The sequence below is a fragment of the Theropithecus gelada genome, chromosome 9 (assembly GCF_003255815.1).
Source record: "Theropithecus gelada isolate Dixy chromosome 9, Tgel_1.0, whole genome shotgun sequence".
NCBI lineage: Eukaryota > Metazoa > Chordata > Mammalia > Primates > Cercopithecidae > Theropithecus > Theropithecus gelada.
This window is the reverse complement of record NC_037677.1, coordinates 53766952-53793497: the sequence shown is the minus strand read 5'-3', so window position 1 is coordinate 53793497 and position 26546 is coordinate 53766952. Positions and strand designations below refer to the sequence as shown.

Here is a 26546-nt window from a genome sequence, read left to right as displayed (position 1 = left end):
GTTATGGTTCGTCCACAAGGACTCAAATAGAGAGCAACAGAGTCCTTCTCAGACCATTTTTAGTTTACTTTCACACTATCCAACTATATTTTTGTACCCATTAACCATCCCCACTACCCCCAACCCCAGCCCTACTACCCTTCCCAGCCTCTGGTAACCATCATTCTATCCTCTATCTCCATGAAGAACTTTATTTCTTTTCCTTTTTTTTTTCTTTTAAAGAGACATGTTCTTGCCCTCTTACCCAGGCTGGAGTGAGTGCAGTGGTGCAATTACAGCTCACTGCAGTCTCCAGCTCCTGGGATCAGGGCATCTTCCTGCTTCACCCTCCCTACTAGCTGGGACTAGAGGCATGCACCACCACGCCCAGCTGAAGAACTTTATTTCTTAAAGTTCCTTATTTCTCTCAGATGACAAGAAATCTGGAGATGAGATGTGCTGCAATGGGTAATATTAGTTTAGCTGCTCGATAAGATCACGAAGTATCTCTTCCCTTCTATCTTTTGCCTCCCCATCCTTAGCATGTTGCTTTTTTTTTTTTTTTTTTTTTGAGACGGAGTCTCGCTCTGTCACCAGCATGTTGCTTTTATCCTCAGGGTTGCAAAAGTTTTCCAGGGGCTCCAGGAACCATTGCTTCATTACCGGCAGGAAGAAGAAGCTGGGGTAAAAGAATGAAGAGTGGGCCGGGCGCGGTGGCTCATGCCTGTAATCCTAGCACTTTGGGAGGCCGAGGCAGGTGAATCACGATGTCAAGAGATCAAGACCATCCTGGCTAACACGGTGAAACCCTGTGTCTACTAAAAATACAAAAAAATTAGCCCAGCCTGGTAGTGGCACCTGTAGTCCCAGCAGCTCGGGAGGCTGAGGTAGGAGAATGGCGTGAACCTGGGAGGCAGAGGTTGCAGTAAGCCAAGATCATGCCACTGGTACTCCAGCCTGGGCGACAGAGCCAGGCTCCGTCTAAAAAAAAAAGCAAAAAAAAAAAAACCCCAAAAAAAACAAAAAAAAAAGAGTGAAGAGTAAAGAGGTTTCTTCTAAGACTTATCCATTTGTTTGGAGAAGAACCCTTCACTGGAACATCTGCTTGTATCTTCTTTGTCAGAAATGGGGACATCTTGTCACTCATAGGTGAATCACTTGCCAATGAGAATAATATTACCTGATGGGATTAGATCAATTTTTTTTTTTTTGAGATGGAGTCTCACTCTATCACCCAGGCCGGAGTGCAGTGGCATGATCTTGGCTCACTGCAACCTCTGCCTCCTAGGTTGAAGCGATTCTCCCAGCTCAGCCCGAGTAGCTGGGATTACAGGCATGCGCCACCATGCCCAGCTAATTTTTGTAGTTTTAGTAGAGATGGGGTTTCATCATATTGGCCAAGCTGGTCTCGAACTCCTGACCTCAGGTGATCTGCCCATTTTGGCCTCCCAAAGTGCTGGGTTTACAGGCGTGAGCCACTGTGCCCTGCCAGATCAATTGTTATTTGTCCTTTGAGGCTGGGGTCAAAACTCACTTTTCCTAAAATAGGGGGGGGATCTCTGCTGCTCCCTGAACCACTTGGGGTTCTGTGGTGAGGCAAGCATGGAGGGTGGGTAGTTAATTGGCAGTATCTGCTGTAATAGCTACCCATTTTTTGTTGCTTTACCTTTTCCCCTTGCTTAGCAGGATTGGTAATCCTCTTATCATTTATTTTTACCCACTATTAATTTGAAAGTTTTATAATTCTAAGTAGTGATTGCCTCTCTGTTTCTATCAGTCACAATTAAATCGCTGTTTCTTTGCTACTATATTGCTTGTAACATACTTAAAAATAGCAGTGTACTCCTATATATATCTGGAGAATTACTGCTGCCATGCGCATGTAGAAAAGCCTGAAATTTCAGTAGATTAATATGATGAAGGTTTATTACTTAACTATTTCACGGTTTGATGTGGGTTGGGTATTTCTTCTGTGTAACTTGCTTTCAAACATTGGCTCATGAATCAGGCTGCTTTTTTCCTTGAAATTCCACCATTTATTTCCAGCTGGGTGGACAAGAGTGAAAATGTGGAGAAGGCACACCAGCTGCTAACTGTCTTAGCCTGAAAATGGCACAACAAATCCCTTCCCTGACATTCCGTAGACTAGAATTCAATCACGTGGCCCCACAGAACTGAAGGGAAGCTGAGGAATGTAGTCAGTCATCTGTGGGCTGAGGAAGAGACATGGGGTGGTGGACATTGCATTGTCACTGTCCTAAATTGTCATTCTGGCCATCCACACATTTCATTCTTCTCCTGCCTCTAAAATACACTCACCACCTCTTACAGGGGACGCCTTCAGGTCCCAGCCAGTCACTGCATCCAGCTCAAAGTCCACTGTCTCTGGGGTTCTGCACTCGTCTCCATCAGGTCTGAATGTGCTGAGGAGACGTCATTTAAACACCTGTCCCTTCTAAGGCACTGTACACAGTATTGGAGCAGGGTCAGAATACCCACTAAGGAAATGCCACCTGGAGAAGTGGAGAACGTGAAAGTCACAGTCTCCAGTCTGTAGCATTTCTGAAGTCCTACAGGTCAGGACCATGAAGTTTCCCTGCCTTGCAGTGAAGATAACTCCTTGAGTGAACATTGACTCCAGCCTGGATGAGGCTTTTTGTCCATAATTCCCCTTGGCCTCCTCTGAAGTGAGTGTTGAGGATCACACCCTCTAGACCAGTGAAGCCTTTGAAACCTGCCTGCTGGTCATCAGACTTGGATGCCCAAGGGCCATTTAAGACATGAACAACCAAAGATTTTAAAATCCAGGCTCAAAAACTTAGGTGGCTTCTGTTTGCTTCCATGTCCCAGTAACGGCATCTAAAATTCTTTTCTAGACATATTTCTCAACTTGATGTTCTTCCTTTGCCCCTTCACCTTTGTGCCTCTCAGTTTCACCTGAAGGACATCTTCCTTGAAGCTTTTTCTAAAAATAAGTGTGAGAGATCACACTTCTTTTTTTTTTTTTTTTTGAGACAGAGTCTCACTCTGTCGCCCAGGCTGGAGTGCAGTGGTGCAATGAGAGATCACATTCTTAATGTGGCTGTGTCAGTCTGGTTTCTCCGAGGAGTAGAGACAGGATGGGATTAATCATGCAAGGTTTTATTAAGGGAAATGTCTGGGAGAGAAAAAGGGCAGGGAGCTGGAGGAGGCTGAGGGAGTCATTACAAGCTTGACCTTGAGTGAAGGAGAGGGCAAGGGACAGTGGGTGGAGGTGTTGTAGGCAGTTGTGCAGTCCAGGGAAAGCGATCTTTTGGCAAGGAGGTGGGCGTCTCCTGGGAATGAGTCTGGCATCCTCAATAAAAGGCTGAGCAGCCTCTGGGAAGCAGGGCCTTGGGCAAACGCAAGGGCACAGGAGTTGCGGGGCCTGGTCAGTGATGCTCCCTGTGGTTGAAGGTGGACGGAGCACATCCTCATGGTCACCACAAGAACTTCACAGAGCCTGACCTGCAGGTGCTATGTGCCCTTCATCACTTTATTCACTTTAGAATTTTCCTGTGCTCTGTCATGCAAAACCTTTAAAAATTCCATCTCTTGCAATGTGGGTCCTGCTATATGATGAGATGCTTTTTCCAATCCTACAACATCTCAAATTTCTGTATTTGCTCTATTCCCTTTTCATTTCAGCTTGCAAAGCACTCAGTTCTTTCTTGAATTCGTTTCTTTCTCTTAACATCTTGCCAAACACAGTCACTAGCAACCAACACTTATTCCTCATGTTCTATTTTTCAACCTCCTCCCTTAGAATGAAAAGTTCAGAAAGCATGGCGTCTGCCTTTGAAGTTATAGTGTCTAGCTTTTTAACTGAATGTTTTGCTGCTGCATAACATGGATCTCTAGCCTGTTAAATATCACTCACCACCCAACTGCTAAGGCAGCAACACAGTTTATATTTCTGTTTCAGCAGCACCCTGCTTCTGGGATACATTTTCGTTTTAGTCCTGTAATCAGTGGAATCTGCTGCAATAGGCAAACTGAGAAATCTCAGTGGCTGAATTTAACACATGCTTATTTCTTGCTAGTGTTACAATCTGTTGTGGGCCAGGGAGACTCAGGGCCCCAGGCTGCGTCATCTCACTCCACCACCTGATTCCTTGTTTCTAGCCAGTGGACATGAAGGAAAGACTGCAGAGCAGGCCCACTATCTCCTAACTGCCTTGACCAGGGAGTGACACAAGTTTCTTCCCTCAGAGAGTGCTGCAATGTCCCTTGATGTTCTTGTAGCAAAGTCCAAAGCTTGTACTGCTCACAACACAACAGCCAATAAGTTGAGAGACAAGGTGTGGGGCAAGGAAAGCAACTTTATTTCGGAGACCCAGCAAACCGAGAAGATGGCAACTAGTGTCCTAAAGAACCTCCTAAGCTAATATGAAGTTTGGGTTTCTTTTATGTTAAGGGAAGGGGGAAGAGGTGGGGGGTTGAGATGGAAGGGTGAGTAATGACTGTGGACATCTGGGTGGCAGCGAGGGTAAACTTCTTTGTGCTTAGTCAGGTCACAATGCTCCTATACATTTTTAACATGACATTGTTACTTGTGTGTACACCCTCTTTGTCTCCTGAGGGCTTCGTTTTGGGGAGGGGCTATTATCATCCATGCTTTAAACTATACACTAAATTCCTCCCATTGTTAGCTCGGCCTATGTGCGGAGGTAAGCAAAAGCAGTTAACCTAAAAGATATCACTGCCAGGGCCGGGAGGTTAGGAGTAAACTGGAGCTAGTCATCCTCGGCCTCCTTTTCACTGTACATTCTCTCTGCTGGAGATAGAAAGAGAGCTCAGTCTTGGACGCCCACCCCTGCAGGGTGGTGTGGCTGTTGCATTTCTCTCTAGAGGAATAGGGAGTGGGAGATGGTTGTGGACCTGCCAGCAGGCCAGTGTCTCACTGGCATTCTTTTTGTAGATGACAGTGTTCTGTAGTGTGATGTGATGGTTGTGTACCACTCGGCAGCTTAGGTCATTCCTTACTGATTGGAAATCAAACCTGTTTCTTCTTCCTTCTATTGTGAAGCAGCAAGTGACAAGCACATCCAATGGCTCCTAGGGGCAGATGGCGAGGTCTGGGTCTGGATCATGGGAGAAGGCCCTGGTGACAAGCCCTACGAAGCGATCTCTGAGGAGCTGATTGCAGAGAGGGCGCGGCTGCAGGCACAGAGGGAAGCTGAGGAGCTCTGGTGAGGGGTGCTATGGGGTGTTGGGTGGGGCCTGGGCATGGAAGCTATGCTTAGCCCCATACACGGCTAATTCTTGTATTTTTAGTAGAGACAGAGTTTCATCATGTTGGCCAGGCTGGTCTCAAACTCCTGACCTCAGGTGATCCACCCGCCTTGGCCTCCCAAAGTGCTGGGATTACAGGCATGAGCCACTGCGCCTGGTCTTAATGATGGTATTTTAATTGAGAAATTCTAAAATCATGTAAACAACACTGAAAACTATACAAAATAAAGAACAATTCACACCCACCCCCTAAGGTAACCACAGTGAATGTTTAGTTAATACATGCTTTGTAAATTGTTTTATTCACACCTTGACAAATTGACTTACAGATCCAAAACGCAACTTAAGATTACTATATGGTACAGGTATTTATTATATGATATGAGAAACCCAACTTATTGATCTTATTGATGGACATTTGGATTGTTTACCATTTTTTATATTATAAAAATCCTCTGGCAAGCATCTTTTACATGCATCTTCGTTTTATTATAAATTTATTATTTATTTATCATTTTGTTTTGTTTTTTTGAGACAGGGTCTCACTTTGTTTCCCAGGTTGGAGTGCAGTGTCATGATCAAGGCTCATTGCAACCTTGATCTCCTGGGCTCAAGTGATCCTCCCTCCTCAGCCTCCTGAGTATCTGGGACACAGGTGCATGCCACCAGACATGGCTAATTTTTTAAATTTTTAGTAGAGATGGTGTCTCACTATGTTGCCCAGGCTGGGCTTGAACTGGCTTCAAGCGATCCTCCTGCCACTGCCTCCCAAAATGTTGGGATTACAGGCACGCACCACCATGCCTGACCTACATGCATCCTTGTACACTTGCGTGAGTGTAGAAAATCTAGGAAACGGGGTTTCTAGCATAGTTTTCCTGGCTTCCAGAACAATTGTGCCGATTTACACTCCCATGCTTGAGACTGCCTGTTTCTCCCCGTCTTTGCCAACATTGGATTCTGATAGACCAAGGAAAAATTGCTCATTGTTTTTATTTCAAGTTTTATTGTCATGTGGTCCTTCAGTTTTTCACACAAGCTTATACCTGTGGTGCTCTCTTGGTAGGAGACAGAAGGAGGCAGAGATCACCAAGAAGTTCCGGGATGCTCTGGCCAACGAGAAAGCCCGGATCTTGGTAGAGAAGTGGAAAGTGGAGATGGAAGACCGCAAGGCAGCCAAAGTCTTGGAGGAACGCATCCAGGAGGAATTCAAGGTGGGCCAGCGCATAGGGCCCCTGTGTGCGGCCAACTGATTAGCCCCGAGACCACTGGGACTGGCCTCTGGTTTGGATCAATCCTTGGCCATTGGTTGGTACTGGGTGCTTTATGAGAATAGAAATCTGTCATGTCTGAGCAGGAAGGACCTTGACACACCATTTGGGCCAATCCACTTCTTATTTTACAGATGAGGAAACTGAGGGTCAGACAGAAGAGACTTGGCCAAGTTCACAGGTAGTAGTGGTTAGGGATAGAGTCAGGATCAGAACTGGGGACTTTTGCATCCCAAACCACTGGTCCAGAAATGAGGCCTTGTTTGTAATATTCAGGTAATAATAACACTCTTCTGGAAATATTTATGAGGATTCAAGGAGATGATATAGTCACATTTTGTGGTCTAGGATAAGGAGTTATTGGTCTATTGACAGGTGCTGGTTAGAACAAATAGTAGGTTTTCTGGTAACATTGAGCTTTTTTGTTTTTTTTTTTTGAGACAGAGTCTCGTTCTGTCGCCCAGGCTGGAGTGCAGTGGCCCTATCTCCGCTTGCAGCACTGCAAGCTCCGCCTACCAGGTTCACGCCATTCTCCCACCTCAGCCTCCCCAGTAGCTGGGACTACAGGCGCCCGCAACCACACCCAGATAATTTTTTGTATTTTTAGTAGAGATGGGGTTTCACCGTGTTAGCCAGGATGGTCTCGATCTCCTGACCTCATGATCCACCCACCTCAGCCTCCCAAAGTGCTCGATTACAGGCGTGAGCCACCACGCCCCGGTCAACATTGAGTTTTTTAATGGAGGTCTAGAGTCATCCTAGGGACATGACCTTATACTGCTAGAAGCCATGGCCAGAGTTTGATGGAGTTGTTACCTGTGTGCAGAGAGTCATGCAGCTGTCAATATACTCATGGCATTTTCCCATTTAAAAAATTTTAAAACTTTGTTTTGCCCCCATACTAATTAGATAGTGAGGACATTGGCCTTTTCTTTTCTTTCTTTCTTTCTTCTTTTTTTTTTTTTTTGAGACGGAGTCTCGCTTTGTTGCCCGGGCTGGAGTGCAATGGCACAATCTTGGCTCACTGCAACCTCTGCCTCCCGGTTTCAAGCGATTTTTCTGCCTCAGCCTCCCGAGTAACTGGGAGCACAGGCGTGCGCCACCACTCCCGGCTAATTTTTGTATTTTTAGTAGAGACGGGATTTCACCAGGTTGGCCAGGCTGTTCTCGAACTCCTGACCTTGTGATCTGCCTGCCTCGGCCTCCCAAAGTGCTGGGATTACAGGCATGAGCCACCATGCCTGGCCAACGTTGGCCTTTTCAAATCATGTATGTTGCAAATATTTTTATCAGCGTTGTTTTTTTCTTAAATTTGGTTTCAGTATTTTCAGATGTACATAGGATTAAACTTTTAATTGGCTAAATCTATCAGTCTAGTTTTTTTTCATTATTTGCTTCATGCTTAGAAGGATCTGTGACATCACAAGCTTTTAAAAATCTACATTGTTTATATGTCTTTCCTGATTTTATTTCTCTCCAACTAGTTTTCCTTCGCTTTGGAGGGTATTGTAATAGAGGGCTCTTACTTTATTTTCTTCCAAATGGTGAGCCAGTAGTTCCCATATTATTTATTATGTAATCTGTCTTTTCCCTTCTCATTTGACTTGCTGCCTTGATTGGATTCTTACTTTTTACTTACTTGGGCCTTTTTGTGGATTTTTCTTCTCTGATTTATTATTCCTGAGCCAGACTTAATTGTTTAATTCTTGTAGCTTTAAAATAAATTTTAACATCTGTTTAGGTAAGAACCCTACCATTACTCTTCATTTCCAAAATGTCCTTGGCTAATCTCACCCATTTTTTTTTTTTTTCTGCCAGGGAAACTTGAATTATTTTGTCATTATCTCCCACCCTCTTAACAACAAAGACCTCGGTGACTTTCATTAGAATTGCATCAATTTATAGCTGTCTTTGTGAAAAATGGACATTTTTACACTACTGAATCATTGAATCTTCTTGTTCAGAAGTATGATATGTTATTCAAAGCTTCTTTTTGTCTTTGCTAATTTTTAAAAACACCTTTAAAGGTGCTGACCACCTAATCCCAAACTTTTTCAATAACTTTTATCTATATACCCATATGCTTCTACTTTTTGGACCTTGGTAAAATTTATTTTCTTTAAATGCTATTTTTCTTTGAGATAGGGTCTCACTCTGTTGCCCAGGCTGGAGTGCAGTGGCACAATCTCAGCTCACTGTAACCCCTGTCTGGGCTCAAGTGATCCTCTCACCTCAGCCTCCCAAGTAGCTGGAACTGCAGGCATGCACCACCATCACACTCAACTATTTTTTGTGTTTTTTGTAGAGACAGGATTTCACCATGTTGCCCAGCTGGTCTTGAACTCCTGAGCTCAAGCCAACCACCTACCTTGGCCTCCCAAAGTGCTGGGATTATAGGTGTGAGCCACCACGCCTAGCTATACATTTCTTTTTTAGTTAAATTTTAGGTTTAATGTTCGTTGTTGCTATTGTGAATGAGATTGTACCCATTACTTTTAAACCTATTGCACTTGCTAGTTATATATTTGGATCCACAGCCTGTGGTTGAGACCCTCAGTGAACCTGAGAGTCTGGCCAGATGGCCCTAGTGATCCACCATGAGTGTTATTATTCTCCTTGTTTAATTTTCCCATGAGTTGTAAATTTTTTAGCAGATTTTCCTGAGTTTTTATTATTAATTAATTAATTAATTTGTTTGACATGGAGTTTCACTCTTGTTGCCCAGGCTGGAGTGCAGTGGTGCAATCTTGGCTCGCTGCAACCTCCAGCTCTCAGGTTCAAGTGATTCTCTTGCCTCAGCCTCTCAAGTAGCTGGGATTGCAGGCACCCACCACCACGCCCAGTTAATTTTTGTATCTTTAGTAGAGATGGGCTTTCACCATATTGGTCAGGCTGGTCTTGAACTCCAGACCCCAAGTGATCCACCTACCTTGGCCTCCCAAAGTACTGGGATTACAGGCCTGGCCTCTTGTGAGTTTTTTTTTTTTTTTTTTTTTTTTTTGAGACGGAGTCTCGCTCTGTCGCCCAGGCTGGAGTGCAGTGGCCGGATCTCAGCTCACTGCAAGCTCTGCCTTCCGGGTTTATGCCATTCTCTTGCCTCAGCCTCCCGAGTAGCTGGGACTATAGGTGCCCGCCACCTCGCCCGGCTAGTTTTTTGTATTTTTTAGTAGAGACGGGGTTTCACCGTGTTAGCCAGGATGGTCTCGATCTCCTGACCTCGCGATCCGCCCATCTCGGCCTCCCAAAGTGCTGGGATTACAGGCTTGAGCCACCGCGCCCGGCCTCTTGTGAGTTTTTTAAATGGAGTATAATGTGGAAAACAGTATTTGGAAACAGTATTTACCCTCCACACATTTTATTTTTTTAAAATTTCAAACATGAAGAAAAGTTGAAAGAAAAAATAAAATGAATACTCACATATTCTCGGTTTAAATTCACCAATATTAACATTTTAACACATTTGCCTTCTCTCTCGGGCAAATGTGGTAAAATGTTAATAATTAGTGAATTTAAATGGAGAATATTTATATACTCACACTCATATACACTTTGTTGTTGCTATTGTTTTACTAAACAATTTTAATGGAAGCCATGGATGATGATACTCTAACCCAGGGGTTGGCAAACTATTTTCTGTAAAGGCCCAGATAGTAAATATTTTAGGCTTTGGGAGCCAGCTGTCTCTGTCACACAACTACTCAACCCTGCTGTTGTAGCATAATAGCAGCTACCGACAATATAGAAACAAAAGGATGTGGGCTGGGCACGGTGGCTCATACCTGTAATCCCAGCACTTTGGGAGGCTGAAGCGGGTGGATCACTTGAGGTCAGGAGCTGACATGGTGAAACTACTAAAAATACAAAATAGTAAAAATACAAAAATTAGCCAGGCCTGTAATCCCAGCTACTCATGAGGCTGAGGCAGGAGAATCGCTTGAACCCGGGAGGCAGAGGTTGCAGTGGGTGGAGACTGAGCCACTGCACTCCAGCCCTGGGAGCCTTAGTTTGCAGATTCCTGATCAAAACCTAAGAAGTTCAGCATGCATCTCCTATGAAGAAGGACATTTCCCTCCACAGCCACAAAAGTCATTATCACACCTATTGAAATGAACGATAACTCCATGATAGTATTTCAAATCCAACCCACAGTGGAGAGATACTTAGTTTATGTTGCTGGGTTTTGCATATGATTATTTAAGTCTGCTGGGGAAGAAAAGCAATTATTTTTATCTCTTTCCTAACCATGAGAGCACCTGCTCTAATTTCTGGCCTTCCTCTTCCCCAGATGGGGGCTGAGCTCCAAATACTGGAAGAGTGGCTCTGTGGAGCTGGAGTCCTGGGGCTCAGCTCACGAGGAGATCATGAAGGGATTAAGGTATGCGTGGAGGTTTTCTGCTCAGTGGTCTCCTTGAGAACCTCAGTGACAGAGTGGGTGAGAAATTGTGGGATGTTCTATGCTGGGGCTCACGAAGGATCACTAGGGCCATCTGGCCAGACTCTCAGGTTCACTGAGGGTCTCAACCACAGGCTGTGGATGTTATTGCCAAGGAAGGTTATGACTATTATGTGTTTGTTTTGGCTCAACTATTAATTTGCTAAATGTGAATGTTTAAACTTTATTAGAAATAGTGATCCTGATTTGGTATGTCTTCATTTTGAAGAGCCTCAGAAATGCCTTGGAGAGGCTCATTAGGGCAGTGTTAACAACATTAGAACAAGCACTGTGCAGTTGAATGGTCCAGGTTCATGAGCGGAGGTATTTTCTGTTCGCTCTGGCTGTAAGTGCACTGCCCTTTTGCTGTGTGGAACTCTTCATCACAGGAAATAGTTAAGCCTAGGCTGAAACATGATCTGAAAGGTTTCTGTGGTAGGTTAAATGGGATTTGTGGCAAATTGTTTGCCCCTCCTCCCTTTGAGAGGTGGGATCTAGTCCCCCTCCCCTTTTGGCTGCGCCAGCCTTATGACTAGCTGTGATGTGTAGAATGCAGTAGTAATGACTGATACAACTTTTTTATTTTTTAATCCGAGATGGAGTCTCACTCTGTTGCCCAGGCTGGAGTGCAGTGGCATGATCTTGGCTCACTGAAACCTCTGCCTCCTGGGTTCAAGTGATTCTCCTGCTTCAGCCTCCCAGGTAGCTGTGATTACAGGTGCACACCCACACAATAGCTATTTTTTGTATTTTTAGTAGAGACAGGTTTCACCATGTTAGCCAAGTTGGTCTCAAACTCCTGACCTCAAGTGATCTGCCTGCCTCAGCCTCCCAAAGAGTTGGGATTACAGGCATGAGCCACTACGCCCGGACTGATATAACTTTTGAGGAAAGACTATAAGAGAGCTGCAGTTTCTACTTTTCCCTCTCTTGTGATGCTCACTTTTGGAAGCTGTCCTATAAGAATCCCTACTACCCTAGACTACATAACGTAGGGAAACCCAAGCTAGCCATGCAGAGAAGAAGAGACTACATGGAGGGGCACTGATGCACCAGACACATGAGCGAAGCCTTGCTTCTGCCAGCCCATTCCAGTGAATGACCCCAACCAAGTAATTGACCTCAACTGATAGCACATGGTGCAGAAGAGCCATCCAACCAAGCCCTTCCTGAATTATTAACCTGCAGAATCATACACAAATAAATGGTAGTTGTTTTAGACCACTGAATTTTCTTTTTTTTTGAGACGGAGTTTCACTCTGTCACCCAGGCTGGAGTGCAGTGGTGCAATCTTGGCTCACTGCAAGCTCCACCTCCCGGGTTCATGCCATTCTCCTGCCTCAGCCTCTCGAGTATCTGGGACTACAGGTGCCCGCCACCATGCCCAGCTAATTTTTTTTTTTTTTTTTGAGACTGAGTCTTGCTCTGTTGCCCAGGCTGGAGTGCAGTGGTGCCATCTCCGCTCACTGCAGACACTCCACCTCCCGGGTTCACGCCATTCTCCTGCCTCAGCCTCCTGAGTAGCTGGGACTACAGGCACCTGCCACCATGCCCGGCTAATTTTTTGTATTAGTAGAGACGGGATTTCACCGTGTTAGCCAGGATAGTCTTGATCTCCTGACCTCATGATCTGTCCACCTCAGCCTCCCAAAGTGCTGAGATTACAGGTGTGAGCCACCATGCCTGGCCTTAGACCACTGAATTTTCTGGTAATTTGTTATTCAGCAGTAGACAACCAAAAACAGCTTCACCAAGGGATTTATGCATGGGTTAGAGATTGGCTTAGATAACCAACCTTCCTTCCCTCCTTCCTTCCTTCCTTCCTTTTTTTTTTTTTTTTTTTTCCACATAGGGTCCGGCTCTGTCACCCTGGCCAGAGTGCAGTGACGCAATCTCAGCTCACTGCAACCTCCGTCTCTTGGACTCAAGCCATCCTCCCACTTCAGCCTCCCAAGTAGCTGGGACTACAGGCATGCACCACCATGCCTGGCTAATTTTTGTAATTTTTGTAGCGATGGGGTTTCACCATGTTATCCAGGCTCATCTGGAATTTCTGAGCTCAAGCAATCCACCCATCTCAACTTCCCAAAGTGAGATTTTTATTGTGTCTTTCAACAGTAAGGTTCTAACATTCTGAGTTTTGCTTGTAGGAATGTACCAACAACCTTCATTTAATACTTTCTTTTTTCCTGAGAATGTAAGGGGAGGCTGTTTGTTGTGGGGGAAGAGGGGAGAAATAAACTACTGGCTCTCAAAAGCTTACAGGGTGGCAGGGGAGAGAGAGACAACTCCATGAGCAATGCTTAGTCCCAACCACACCCCGGGGAGTATAATGGAGGGCAAAGGAGTAACTTTAGAGGTCTGGGCATGAGCAAGCACAAGAGACAGAAAGGAGAGCTGTAGAATGATGAATGGTCTGCTGGAGGGAGAGATAAAAATTTCATGATGGATGGAGCCAGACATAAGCCTGGAAAGGAAGTAGGGTGTGGAGCTCTTAACTGCTACATTAAGGGGGTGGACTTTACTCTGTGTGCAAAGCAGGATCTTGATACAGAGAAGGGTGTGGTCAGATCAAGTTTTAGGAGCACAACTGATGGCAATGATGTGATTCAAATGATGAGTTTTCAGGCAAGGAGACTAGTTAGGAGATTTTTGCAATGGTCAAGGCCAATGAGCGAGGGTCTGGACAAAGTCTATGACAATGAGGAAGGAGAGAAGGGGATGGATATAGCAAAATGGTGGTGGTGAAATCAATAGGGCTTGGCATCAATTAGATGTTGGGGTGAGGGAAAGCAAAATGCAAAGGCATCCAAGTCCCAGGCTGGGAGATGGGGAGATGGCAGTATCCTCCCACCATGGGGAGCTGGGGAGGGTGTGCAGGTTTGCAGGAAGGAGAAAGTGCTTAGACTGGCTCCACTGAGGGATTTTTTACCCCACGGAGAAGGGAGATAGGTGGAGGCTTGAAGAGAGGTGACAGCTTGGGTGAGAAGCTGGGTGATGGAGAGAGATGGGCTGGGCTCACTTTCGGCAGCTCATGTTGAGGATGTAGGCAGGTTCTGCTAATTCTCCAGGTCATGGAAAAGGTAATAATGACAACTGCATTCGAAAATGGAAAAAAAAAATTCTGGAATCTTTGTATTGGGTTACAGAGGAAACTCTGAAGATGGAGACAGCTGGAAACCAGTTTTTAAAAACCATTCTGCTGTGGCTGGTGCCATTTGAATGTAATTTACGTGCATATAAAAGTGTTCCTTTAGAAAAAAGGAGATCCTGAGGCCAGATAAAATTTGCATTTCTTTCCCCCATGCTTTCTTAACTCCTAAAATTGCTTCTGGACATTTCTCCTTCTGTTCAAGACCACAGAACACGGCTCAATAAACATCCTGTGCTCTCCTTCCACCCGGGGTCCTGTGACCTTCCTTCTCTGCTTTTAATCTCCCTCCCTCCTCCCACGCCTACCTCTTCCCGGTTTTACTCTTAAGGAACAGACGTGGTTGATACTGTTCAGTTGTATATATATTTTTTTCCATTTTCTATGCAAGGCCACTCTTTTTTTTTTTTCTCCTTTAAGTTTGGAGTTCATTTTGGCCACTTAATGAACTCCTATACAACTTTAAAATTGATTACTGCTTTATTTCCAATAAGATTAGAAGCGGTGGGAAAATTTTCTACTTCTCAATTTTCTCTTGAAAAGTTTAGACTTTACCAAAACTTCTCTAGGCAAGGCTGACGCCGACAAAACAACATGATGTGGTGTACCCAGTCCCTCCTGGGGATCATCACAAACCCTGTCTTCTCTTTACCTGATTGATAACTCATGCACTTGTCTGGTCAGCATTTATGGAGCACCTGATATCTGCTGTGTCCTGTGCTGTGAGCTGGCAATGGAGGAATGAACAGCATAGGCTTGGTTCTGCCTATGATAACACTGTGGTGTTATTGGGGCCAGACTAACAACAAAATGAGGATGCCTTTATCACCTGAAAAATGATGAGGTTCATAAATTTGGAAAGGGGAGCTTTACTTCTCATAAAGGGTTGCAGCCTGCAGGTGGCTATTCGGAGAGGCTGGGAAGCGCAGCTTCTGGTCAGAAGCTGGTAGCAGGCACTTTGAGGCAGGGAAGAATGAGACAGGAGTTTATGCTGACCAGGTTAGCTGAGTCTACATATTACAATTAGGCCCTATACATCGAAAGGCAAAGCAGAGGGCATGAAGGCCCTTAGGATGCATCCTCTGTAGACTGGCCAGAACCACTCTGTGGTTGGTGGTCTCTTATCAGGAAGGAAGGCTGGTCAGTTGTTGTGTCAAAACCATGGAAAGGGAGGGGCAGCATCAGGCTGTTGGTTGATATCAGTCTTTCAAAAGGGCTGGTTTCTGTTTAATCCTTAGGGAAGAAAGCCTAATGGGTGGTTACAGAGGCAAGTCTGACCTCCTCTCCCATCATGGCTGTGAACTCAGTTTTTAAAGTTTCTCAGGGGTCCCCTTGGCCAAGAAAAGGTCTGTTCAGTTGCTTAGGGGGCTTAGGATTTTTAAATTTTTTTTCATCTTCCAGAAAAGGCATTTGTCTTGATGACATTTTCCACAGGACTGTGGCAGACCCTGGCCTCTGTGGGTTCCTGTGGTGTGCTGTTACTGATGGGTTATGAGGAGAAGGGAGACTGAATAAGCTGGACAGCTCAGAGGGCTTTGGGCAGCCAGAGCAAGGCGATTAATTCCTAGGCAGAAGGGGAGTGTTTGCATATCTGGCCTTTTGGCTGCTAAACCTCAGAAAAATGGACTTTTCTTTCAGTGGTATCCGATGGGTCAGAGAATTCTGATAGTTGCAACAACAATGAGAATTTTTAGGCAATTTCAGCTTTGAGCATTATTTTAGCAAGACCACATGTAATGCTGTTTATTTGTAGTTGCAAAATGTTTTCCTTTGTCATCCCCATCCTTGTGAAGAGCTTGCCTTTATCCCAGTAAATGACCAGTCATTTTCCTCTGAGACGGGCGGTTGCTGTAGGCCTCTGGTTCCCTGGGTGGTGTCCCACTCTCCAGGTGAAGAAGAACTGATTGAATGTGGCCCTACCATTTAACTTGCTGCTTCCTGTTAGTCACAGCCAGTTGAAGTAGGACCACTGCATTGTAATCTGAGGTGGCTAAGGGCCACTTATCCGCCATATACCAGTCATACACTTTCCCACTGTATGCCAGTCATTTCCTGGGCTCCTATCTCCTTGTTATGGGCTGAGTTATGTCCCCGCTAAAATCCATATGTTGAAGTCCTAACGCCTGGGACCTCAGAATGTAACTATATTTGGAGATAAGGTATGTACACAGGTAATTAAGTTACAATGAGATCGAGTGGGTTAGACCCTACTCCAATGTGACTGCTGTCCTTACAAAAAGGGAGATTTGGACACAGACGGGCACACACTCAGAGGGAAGGCTGTGAGTGACACAGCAAGAAGGCAGCCAGCCAGGGAAAAGGTCCTCAGCATGAAGCCAACCCTGCCACAGCTTGACTTTGGATTGTAGCTTCCATGATTGAGGAAACAGAGTTCTGTCGTTTAAGCCCCCTCAATCTATGGTGCTTCGTTATGGCGGCCTAAGCAAATGGATACGTACCTTATCTGCACAAGGCAGTGGCAGCACGCAGATGACGTCCTTCTGGCTCTGACAGGCCTTAACTGTATTTTCCCTGAGACCTGCTTCTCCCTGGAAGACCCCAGTGGGTCAAGGGTGGGTCCTTTGGTATATTTAATTGGATCAACAAGCAGATAAAAAGAGATAACTGTGCATTTTTACTCCGTTGTTTTAAAAATGACAAGATTTTTGTTCCTTCTGACATGACATAGACTAGGGACTTTTCTCCAATTCAATGATTAATTTTTTAATGCTAAAAATAGACAAAATTCTGACTTCCTTATGGCCCACTCTCTAAGAGCTGGGAATTAAGGGCTAAAGAAGGTAAGTGACTTCTTCTAATTGTTCACCAAATACTTTTTCATCTGTTTTTTCCAGGCTACCACCTCCCTCCCTCTGGCCAGAAGAAGAGGGAAAGTTGAAAGGGAAACGTTGGGGTGTTGGGGTATCAGGCAGAGTAAAGGCAGCAGGAGGGAAATGGGGAGATTAAGGAGAGGTCTGAACTCTGAATGGTGGGACCTGCAGCCAGGGTTGCCCCTAGGGTATACAGAGCTGGCAAATATTTCCCTTTGCAGTCTTTGTTTATATTAAAAATCTGAGTCACATAAAATCAGCCTTTTAGCACTATTCTGGTGACCCAATCTCATGTGATCCTGTGCTAAAAATACTGTGCTGGCCTGCAGGATTCATCTGTTTGCTAGGCTACCCTTCTGGAACCAGGACCCCCACACTGGGGCCCAGGATGATTTCATAAATAGGAATCCTGGAGTTCTTTGGGACATCTGCTCAATCCCTTGATAAGGGAGATGATCAGAGAGCACCCTGAAGGAAAGAAACAGGGAGTCAGGCTCATGTAGAACCTATTCTGGGCCTAGGGCACCTTAGTTGGACACCACCACCTGCCCTTACCATTCCTGGGGGTCTGACTATTTCTGGCCAGTCCTGAGGGGAGACTTGAGGAGGACATTTACAAGAAGGTGCTTTAAAGCATGGGTTTCTGTGAAGCATGGGGCTTAGGCCAGGAGCCTTGCTTGCTGTGGGCAGTCCTGCCTGCAGTCTGCTCCCCTCCAATTCCTGGAATGCTGCGGATGATGCCACCCAGGAAGGACAGAGGAGAAGACACTGAATAATCTCAGAGAAAGGGCCTCTAGATACTTGCATCTGAGAGTCCTGCAACATGGCTGGTTCCTCCTACGATTGCCCTAGAGCAAAGTCCTCCTCTCAATGAAGCCTGGAGTATGCTCTCTGAGTTTCCTATTCAGATATTTACTTCTCTCTTGAATATGAATAGTCAGGGAACATCAGACAGCCGAGGAAGACCTTTCACATGTATGACAGGCACCAAATCAAACTTAAAAAAACCACACGCGCACACAGAGGAAACAGACCTAAATCAGAGTACGTGGGAAGAAAAAGCTCTAAAATCCTCAGAGAAATGAGTTATCGCATTCAGAAAACAAGTGCAAGATGCAATGAAGAGAAAAGAACAACCAAAAAATAAGAATGAGAGCTTGGAAATTACACATGTGATAGCTGAAATAAAAAACTCAGTAGAAGGTTTGGAAGATAAGGTCAATGAAATCAACCAGGAAGTAGAACAAAAAAGACAGCAGATGGAGCTGGACACAGTGGCTCACGCCTATAATCCCAGCACTTTAGGAGGCTGAGGCGGGCGGATCATCTGAGTTTGGGAGTTCGAGACCAGCCTGGCCAATGTGGTGAAACCCCGTCTCCCTAAAAATACAAAAATTAGACAGGTGTGGTGGCATGTGCCTATAATTCCAGCTACTCGGGAGGAATTGCTTGAACCTGGGAGGTGGAGGTTACAGTGAGCCAAAATTGTGCCACTGCACTCCAGCCTGGGCGACAGTGAGACGCCATCTCAAAAAAAGAAGAAGAAGAAAAAAAAAAGACAACAGATGGAAAGCAAGAGAGGAAAACGATAAGGCAGTTAGAAGATCAACTCAAGAAAACCATTATTTGACAAATAGGAGCTCTATAAGGAAAAACAAGAATTGAGAAGAGAAGAAATTATCAAAGAAATCCTAAGCAAAGATGAATTAGACTGGAAAGATAAGAAGCTACAGACTGAAAGTACCCCCAAGTGTCCAACACAATCAGTGCAAGAAAATCCACACCAAGGCACATCATATTAAAAAGTTCAGAACGTCGGTGTTAAAGAGACCTCAGGGGCTTCCAGAGAGAAAAATAAATGCCTTGTGCAGAAGAATGAGAATCAGAGTGGTGGTTCTGGATGATAGAAGACAAAGAAGTCTTTAAAATTCTGCAGGAAAATTATTTTTAATCAAATTCTGTGCTCAGCTAAATTGGCAGTTACATGTAAATGTGGCATATAGACATTTTCAGACAAGACTCAGAAAGTGTCTCTATGTATTCTTAGCTGAGAAGTGCTAAATGTTGCTGCAAAATGGCGGAGTGTTCAAGAAAGAAGCAGGGGCTCCAACTCAAGGAAGGTTGAGAGGTGTGTCGTTGGTGGGTGGATGGAGAGGAGGCTTAGGTGGTAACCAGTGCAGATGGGAGAAAAAAAGATGGCACCCGGGGTGGCGTGTCCCTTGGAAAAATAACTTTTGTATTGTCTGTTATAAGAAAAAGCACTTGGTTAAACAGAGAGAATGACTTACTACATCTGGGAAAAATTTGGGAAAATTCAATATTCAGCTTCGAGATGTATTAACCCAGGGAAAACCAGAAAAAAGGACTGGAAAGAAAAGGCTTCCATACCTAGCATATTTTACTGAATTTAAGTTACCATTAATAGCAAAACATATCATTATTTATCAGGAAAAAATTGTTGCTTATTAAAAAGCAAGCTGTAAGTTGTAAAACACATCCAAATTTCAGAGATGTTACAAAGTTAAAAAAAATGTACTTTTTGGAATTGATGAAAATAGCATGCTATTTGGCTTTGCAGCAAACTATTTTGATGCTGATTATTGATTTAACCACAAATTATGAGGCAAATTTATTGTGAGGCTGAGGAGAGAAAAAGTATGGAGTATGGGTGTTCACCTGTGGGAAATGTAAGTGCTAAATATGCATGTGCCAAAAAAGAAAGGCAAGATTTAACATCTAGATTGATAAATTGATAAATCAAGGATTAGCAGCATTAATCAGACATATGGACATAGCCCAACAAAGGAACAGCTAACATAGTTGAAAATGGTGGCCTCCAGCATTGGTTTAAGGTTGGTTGGATTGGGTTCTGGTGAAGTTATTTAGAGACTGCTGATTTTCATTAGCAGCCTGTGGTCCATAATGCATATTTAGCACATACATATTACTTTGATGTAAACAAAGGTAGAAGAAAATACACACAGACACAGCCTTTTTAGAGCTCAGGAGTGGGACAGAAATGGGAGATTTAGGGCCCTCAAATCTACTCTCTCTTTAAGATACTTTATCCAGACTTAAGGTTAAGACATAATCATACCCTGCTTCACGGGCTTTCAGGAAGAGACCAGGCGCCCCTCACTGTGTCCTTCCTCCCTCTTCCTCCAAAATGAAAGTACACCTAAGGATGGCACGGAGTCCTCTTTTTCTTTCTTTATTTTTTCTTTCTTTTTTTTTTTACAAGATGGAGTCTCGCACTGTCACCCAGGCTGGAGTGCAATGGTGCGATCTCAGCTCACTGCAACCTCTACCTCTCGGGTTCAAGCAATTCTCCTGCCTCAGCCTCCTGAGTGGCTCAGATTGCAGGTGCACGCCACCATGCCCGGCTAATTTTTGTATTTTTGTATTTTTTGTATTTTTGTATTTCTTAGTAGAGATGGGGTTTCACCATGTTGGCCAACTGGTCTCAAACTCCTGACCTCAGGTGATCCGCCCGCTTTGGCCTCCTGAAGTGCTGGGGTTACAGGCGTGAGCCACCGCACCCAGCCAGGATGGCACAGAGTCCTCTTACCTCTGCAGTAAGATGTGGAGTTAACACATTGTTCCACATTTCTTTCTTTCTTTCCTTTCTTTCCTTTCGTTCCTTCTTTCCTTCTTTCTTTCTTCCTTCCTTTCTTTCCTTTCTTCCTTCCTTCATTTCCGTCCTTTCTGTCCTTTCCTTCCTTTTCTTCCTTCCTTCCTTCCCAGGCTGGAGTGCAGTGGCACGATTTCGGCTCACTGCAACCTCTGCCTCCTGGGTTCAGGCCATTCTTGTGCCTCCTGAGTTAACTGGATCTCATTTTTTCTGTTTTTTTTTTGTTTGTTTGTTTTTTTGAGACCGAGTTTTGCTCTTGTTGCCCAGGCTGGAGTTCAATGGCACGATCTCAGCTCACCGCAACCTCCTCCTCCCGGGTTCAAGCAATTCTCCTACCTCAGCCTCCCTAGTAGCTGGGATTACGAGCAAGCGCTACTACGCCTGACTAATTTTGTATTTTTAGTAGAGATGGGGTTTCTCCATGTTGGTCAGGCTGGTCTTGAACTCCTGACCTCAGGTGATCCGCCCGCCTCGGCCTCCCAAAGTCCTGGGATTACAGGCGTGAGCCACTGCGCTCAGCCTTTTTTTTTTCTTTTTTAACTTTTATTTTAGATTCCAGAGGTTCATGTGCAGGTTTGTTACAACGGTATGTTGTGTGATGCTGAAGTATGGGTTATGATTGAACCCATGACCCAGGTAGTGAGCATAGTACCCAATAGGCACTTTTTCAGTCATTCCCCTTCTCCCTCTCTCCCACTTACAGTAATCCCCAGTGTCTGTCATTCCCATCTTTAAGTCCATGAGTACCCAGTGTTTAGCTTCCACTTATAAGTGAGAACATGCAGTGTTTGGTTTTCTGTTTCTGTGTTCTTTCACTTACTGTAACAGCCTCCAGATGCATCTATGTTACTGCAGAGGACGTGACTTATTCTATTTTATGGCTGTGTAGTATTCTGTGGCATTCCACCTGTTTCCACCCATTTTCTCCTCACCACCACCTTGTCAGGTGGCATGATCACCACCACTTTATTACTAAAACACCAGAGTTCCATCCAGGTCTTGCTGCTTGCGGCACAGAAAGTCAATCACCTAGATGATGAGTATTGCCCAGGAGGAAGGCTTTAATCAGGTGCTGCAGCACAGGAGATGGGAGCTCAGCCTCAAATCCATCTCTATCTCCCTAACTGACTAAAACTAGGGGTTTATGTAGCAGGTAAGAAATGTAACAATGTGTACAAAAACAGGAACTAGGGAGGAGCTAGGAAGCAATCATCTCATTGAGGGGTCAGGCTCTCATAGTCTGGTTGTGGTGATCTAGTGAGTTTCAGTAATTTGATACTTTTTGGGAGGCCTGAGGGATCCTTTCCTGAGGAAGCAATTCAAATAAAACAAATAGAAGTTTCAAGCTTTAAGACCAGAAGGGACAATTTATGTGTTTATCCAAAACAACTGTCTATGGGACTACTGGGTAATTTCAATTTCATACATGTAGGGACTGAGGCTGGAGACGCCACTGCTGCACTCTCAGCCCCACCCACTGCAGAATCCCAGAGGTATTTCTTTCTTGTTTTTCTGAAATGTTGTGGTCATCTCGTGTTGTTCTGTCCCCATGACATTTCAGAGGAAAGAGGAAGAGGAGAGGAAGCGAGGAGAAGAGCAGATTCGCCTCCAGGAAGAGCAGAGGGCAAAGGAGCTCTACTGGACCCTGAAGCAGGCTCAGCTGCATTGCCAAGCCAGTGAGAAAGAGGAGCGAGAGTGGGAAGAACAGTGTGAGTAGAGCTTGTGCCTCAGGCAGGCAGACCAGTCGTGCCTCCCCACCCACCTCCTCCCACTGCTGATTTGCTCAGTCGTCATTTCTGTTCACTCAGCCATTCCATCAGCCTTTACTCGGGCCTGGCTGTGTGCTCAGTCCTGCTAAGAATTTAGAGGGTAAGTTAGGCTTCATCCTTGAAGAGCTTACCTGCCTGTTGGGGATATTTCTTTTTTTGTTGTTGTTGTTCTTTTTTGAGACAGAGTCTTGCCCTGTCACCCAGGCTGGAGTGCAATGGTGGGATCTTGGGTCACTGCACGTTCCGCCTCCCAGGTTCAAGTGATTCTCCTGCCTCAGCCTCCCGAGTAGCTGGGATTCCAGGCGCCCGCCACCATGCCCAGCTAATTTTTGTATTTTTAGCAGAGACGGGGTTTCACCAGTCTCTACTGGTGACCAGGCTGATCTCAAACTCCTGACCTCAGGTGATCCACCCACCTTGGCCTCCCAAAGTATTGGGATTACAGGCGTGAGCCACCGCGCCTGGCCAGGGATATTTCTGGTATTAAAAAAATAAAAGCCTAGCCTGGGCAATATGAGACTCTGTCACTACAAAAAAATAAAAAGTATTAGCTAGGCATGGTGGTGGCATGCACCTGTAGTTCTGGCTACTCGGGAGGCTGAGGTGGGAGGATTGCTTGAGCCCAGGAGGTTGAGGCTGCGGTGAGCCATGATTGTGCCACAGCACTGCAGCCTGGGTAACAGGATGTGACCTTGTCTCATATTCTACCTTTACTGAGTTGCCAATAATTTCCTGGCTCTGTGCTAAGCCCTGGGGATCCAGGGATGAGGAATCACAGTCCTCATTCTGTAGAAACTCATCAAGAAGAGCAGCAGACAGATACATAGACTAAGGGCTTGGAGGGAGGACGTGGCACATACAACGTGGTTGTCCTAGTGGGTCTCCAGAAGGGGTGTCATGAAGTGAGGCTTGCTGGTGACACAGGAATAAGCAAAAAGATTGGGAAGGGGACTTAGGTGGAGGCTCCAGCATGGGCAAAGGCTTGGTGACAAAGGAACATGTCATGCCTAGGAAGTGTGGGGTGGTGAGAGTTTGGGGAGTGTCAGGTTGGTGAGAAGCTAGGTGGGAAAGGGGAGGTGGAGCTAAGTTTAGAGGGCGGTGCTTATGTGCCTGGGATTTGTTTTATTTGGGTATGCAGGCCCAGAAATGAGGCTTGTAAAGGAAGATGTTTTTACTCACAGGTCCCTAGAGACAGGAGACACAGCAGGCCATGCAGGGCCACATGGGGAAGCACCAGGGTGTGTCAGGAGGCAGAGGGAGTGGGGGAAAACATGGGCAAAAACATGGGCAAGAGTGTTTATTGTGATTTCCTGGGGAAGGGTAAGGAGAGGCAGGCTAGGCAGGCTTAGGATTGGCCAGTGTAAATAACTAAAGTGAGCTCTTGGGTGTAGGGGCTATCTCTAGTTTTGCATCATCTGGCTGTGGGGTGATTAAGGCAGGGAGACAGTGGCTCAGAGTGTGAAAACCCAACAAGGGAGGTAGTTGTGGGATGGGCTTCCGATTGAATGGTTTGCATATGAAGGTGCACTTGCAGGCAAGCCCTTTACTGTCCCTAGGAATTGGCTATTCCTGGGAGGGGCAATCTCTCCAGAATCAGAAAGGCCTCAGATGTCAAAAAATCAGAAAATACAGAAAATGAAAAGGCATGATTAATACACGTGGACAGTGGGAAACTCCCAAAGGCGAGTGACATGATCTGGCAAGGTTTTGGGAAGAGAGCAAGGAGGCTGTTGTGATGGTACGCTTGAGTGATGATTGCAACTGGGGCCATACGGGGAGAGCAGAGATGTGAGGTGTCTTCTACTGGCCAGCCTTCTGCTCCTATCTTATGCCAGATTCATTAAATAGACTTGAAAATGGAGATACAACTTACATACCATAAAATTTAGCCTTTTAAAGTGTACAATTTAGTGGCTTTTACTATACTCAAAAAGTTGTGCAATCATTGCCAGTATCTAATTCCAGAATATTTCTATCACTTCAAAAAGAAAGTCTGTATTGATTAGCAGTTACTCCTCCCCCTACCATATCCCTGGAAGTTACTCATCAATTTCTGTCTCTAGATTTGTCTATGATGGACATTTTATATAAATAGCATCATGCATTATGTGGCTTTTGATGTCTGACTTAACTTAGCGCAATGTTTTCAAGGTCCATTCATGTTGTAGCAGATATCATTCCTTCCTTCCATTTTATGGTTAATAATATTCTAATGTACGCATATACCATATTGTTGTTCATCCACTTAACAGTTGATGAACATTTGGGTTGTTTTCACTTTTTGGCTATTTTGAATAATGTTGCTATGAACATTTGTGTACAAGTTTTTGTGTGAACATATGTTTTCAGTTCTCTTGAGTATTACCTATATGCCTAGGAGTGGAATTTCTGGGTCATATGGCATCTTAATCTTCTATTTCTATAACTGAGTATCTGAGACTGAGTGACTTACAAAGAAAATAAATTTATTTCTTATGGTTCTGGAGGCTGGGAAGTCTGAGGTTGAGGGGCTGCATCTGGTAAGGGCCTTCTTGCTAGTGGCTACTCTTTAGAGTCCTGAGGCAGTGGAGGGCATCACATGGAGATAGAAGGTACACTAACAGCCAAACTGGCTTTCTTTTCCGAGTCGGAGTCTTGCTCTGTCGCCCAGACTGGAGTGCAGTGGCGTGATCTCAACTCATTGCAACCTCTCTCTCCCAGGCTCAAGCGATTCTCCTGCCTCAGCCTCCCTAGTAGCAGGGATTACAGGTGGGTGCCACCACACCTGGCTAATTTATGTAATTTTAGTAGAGACAGGGTTTCATCATGTTGGTCAGGCTGGTCTGGAACTCCTGACCTCAGGTGATCCACCTGCCTTGGCCTCCCTAAAGTGCTGGGATTACAGGTGTAAGCCACCATGCCCGGCCCAAACCGGCTTTTATACAGGCCTGCTCTCTTGATAGCTAACCAACTCCCATGATAACCCATTAACCCATTAATACATTAATCCATGAAAGGATTAATCCATTCTTGAAGGCAGAGTCCTCATGATCCAATCATCTCTTAAAGGTCTCACCTCTTAACTGCCACACTGTTTTCCAAAGTGACTGCACCATTTTATATTCTTACCAGCAATGTATGAGGGGTCTAATTCCTTAGCATCCTTGACAACCCTTGTAATCTTTTGTGTTTTTTATTATGAAAGCCTTTCTAGTGTATGTGAAGTGACATCTCATTGTGGTTTTGATTTGCATTTCCCTAATGACTAATGATGTTGAACATTTAAAAAATGTGCTTTATGGCTGTTTATATATCATCTTTGGAGAAATGTCTATTCCAATTCTTTACCCATTTTTGAATTTTTGTTGTTGAGTTGCAAGAGTTCATTGTATATTTTGGATATTAATTTCTTATCAGAGATATGGTTTACAAATATTTTCTCCTATTCTTTGGGTTGTCTTTTCACTTACTAGATAGTCCTTTGAAGCACAAAAATTTTAATTTTGATGAAGTTCAATTTATCCATTTTTTTGGTTGTTTATGATTTGTGTCTTATCTAAGAAACCATTGCCTAATCCAAGGAAGGTCACACTGGCTTACACCTCTCTTTGTTCTAAGAGATTTATAGTTCTAGCCCTTACGTTTAGGTCTTTGATCCATTTTGAGTTAATTTTTGTGTGAGGTAGGGTTCCTACTTAATTTTTTTTTTAAAAGGCCATCCAAGTTGTCCAAGCACCATCTGTTGAAAAGACTATTCTTTCTCCATTGGATGGTATTGGAACTCTTGTTGAAAATCAATTCACCAAAAATATGTCTGTTTCTGTACTCTCTGTCTCTCTCTCTCTCTTTTTTTTTTTTGAGACGGGGTCTCACTCTGTCACCCAGGCTGGAGTACAGTAGTGTGATCTCAGCTCACTGCAACCTCTGCCTCACGGCCTCAAATGTCTATCCTCCCACTTCAGCCTCCTGAGTAGCTGGACCACAGGCATGCACCACCATGCCTGAGTTTTTTTTTTTTTTTTTTTTTTCGTATTTTTATTAGAGATAGGGCCTTGCCATGTTGCCCAGTCTGGTCTCGAACTCCTGAGCTCAAGCAATCTGCCTGCCTTGGCCTCCCTAAGTGCTGGCATTACAGGCATCAGCCACCGTGCCTGGCCTGTTTCTGTACTCTCAATTCTGTTCCATTGATTTATATATCTGTTTCTTATGCCAGTATGACATAGTCTTGATTACTGTAGCTTTGTTGTACA

General features: G+C 44.7%; 1 protein-coding gene across 2 annotated transcripts in view; it reads left to right on the top strand.

The window, feature by feature from the left end:
* The window catches only part of SH2D4B (SH2 domain containing 4B), a 110888-nt gene that overhangs the window by 30285 nt on the left and 54057 nt on the right, over nucleotides 1–26546 (top strand). For both annotated transcript variants that reach the window (XM_025397350.1, XM_025397351.1), the window contains exons 2-4: nucleotides 5027–5189; nucleotides 6299–6446; nucleotides 22110–22257. In XM_025397350.1, the coding sequence (XP_025253135.1) occupies nucleotides 5027–5189; nucleotides 6299–6446; nucleotides 22110–22257 (459 nt within the window). The remainder of the gene's footprint in view (nucleotides 1–5026; nucleotides 5190–6298; nucleotides 6447–22109; nucleotides 22258–26546) is intronic.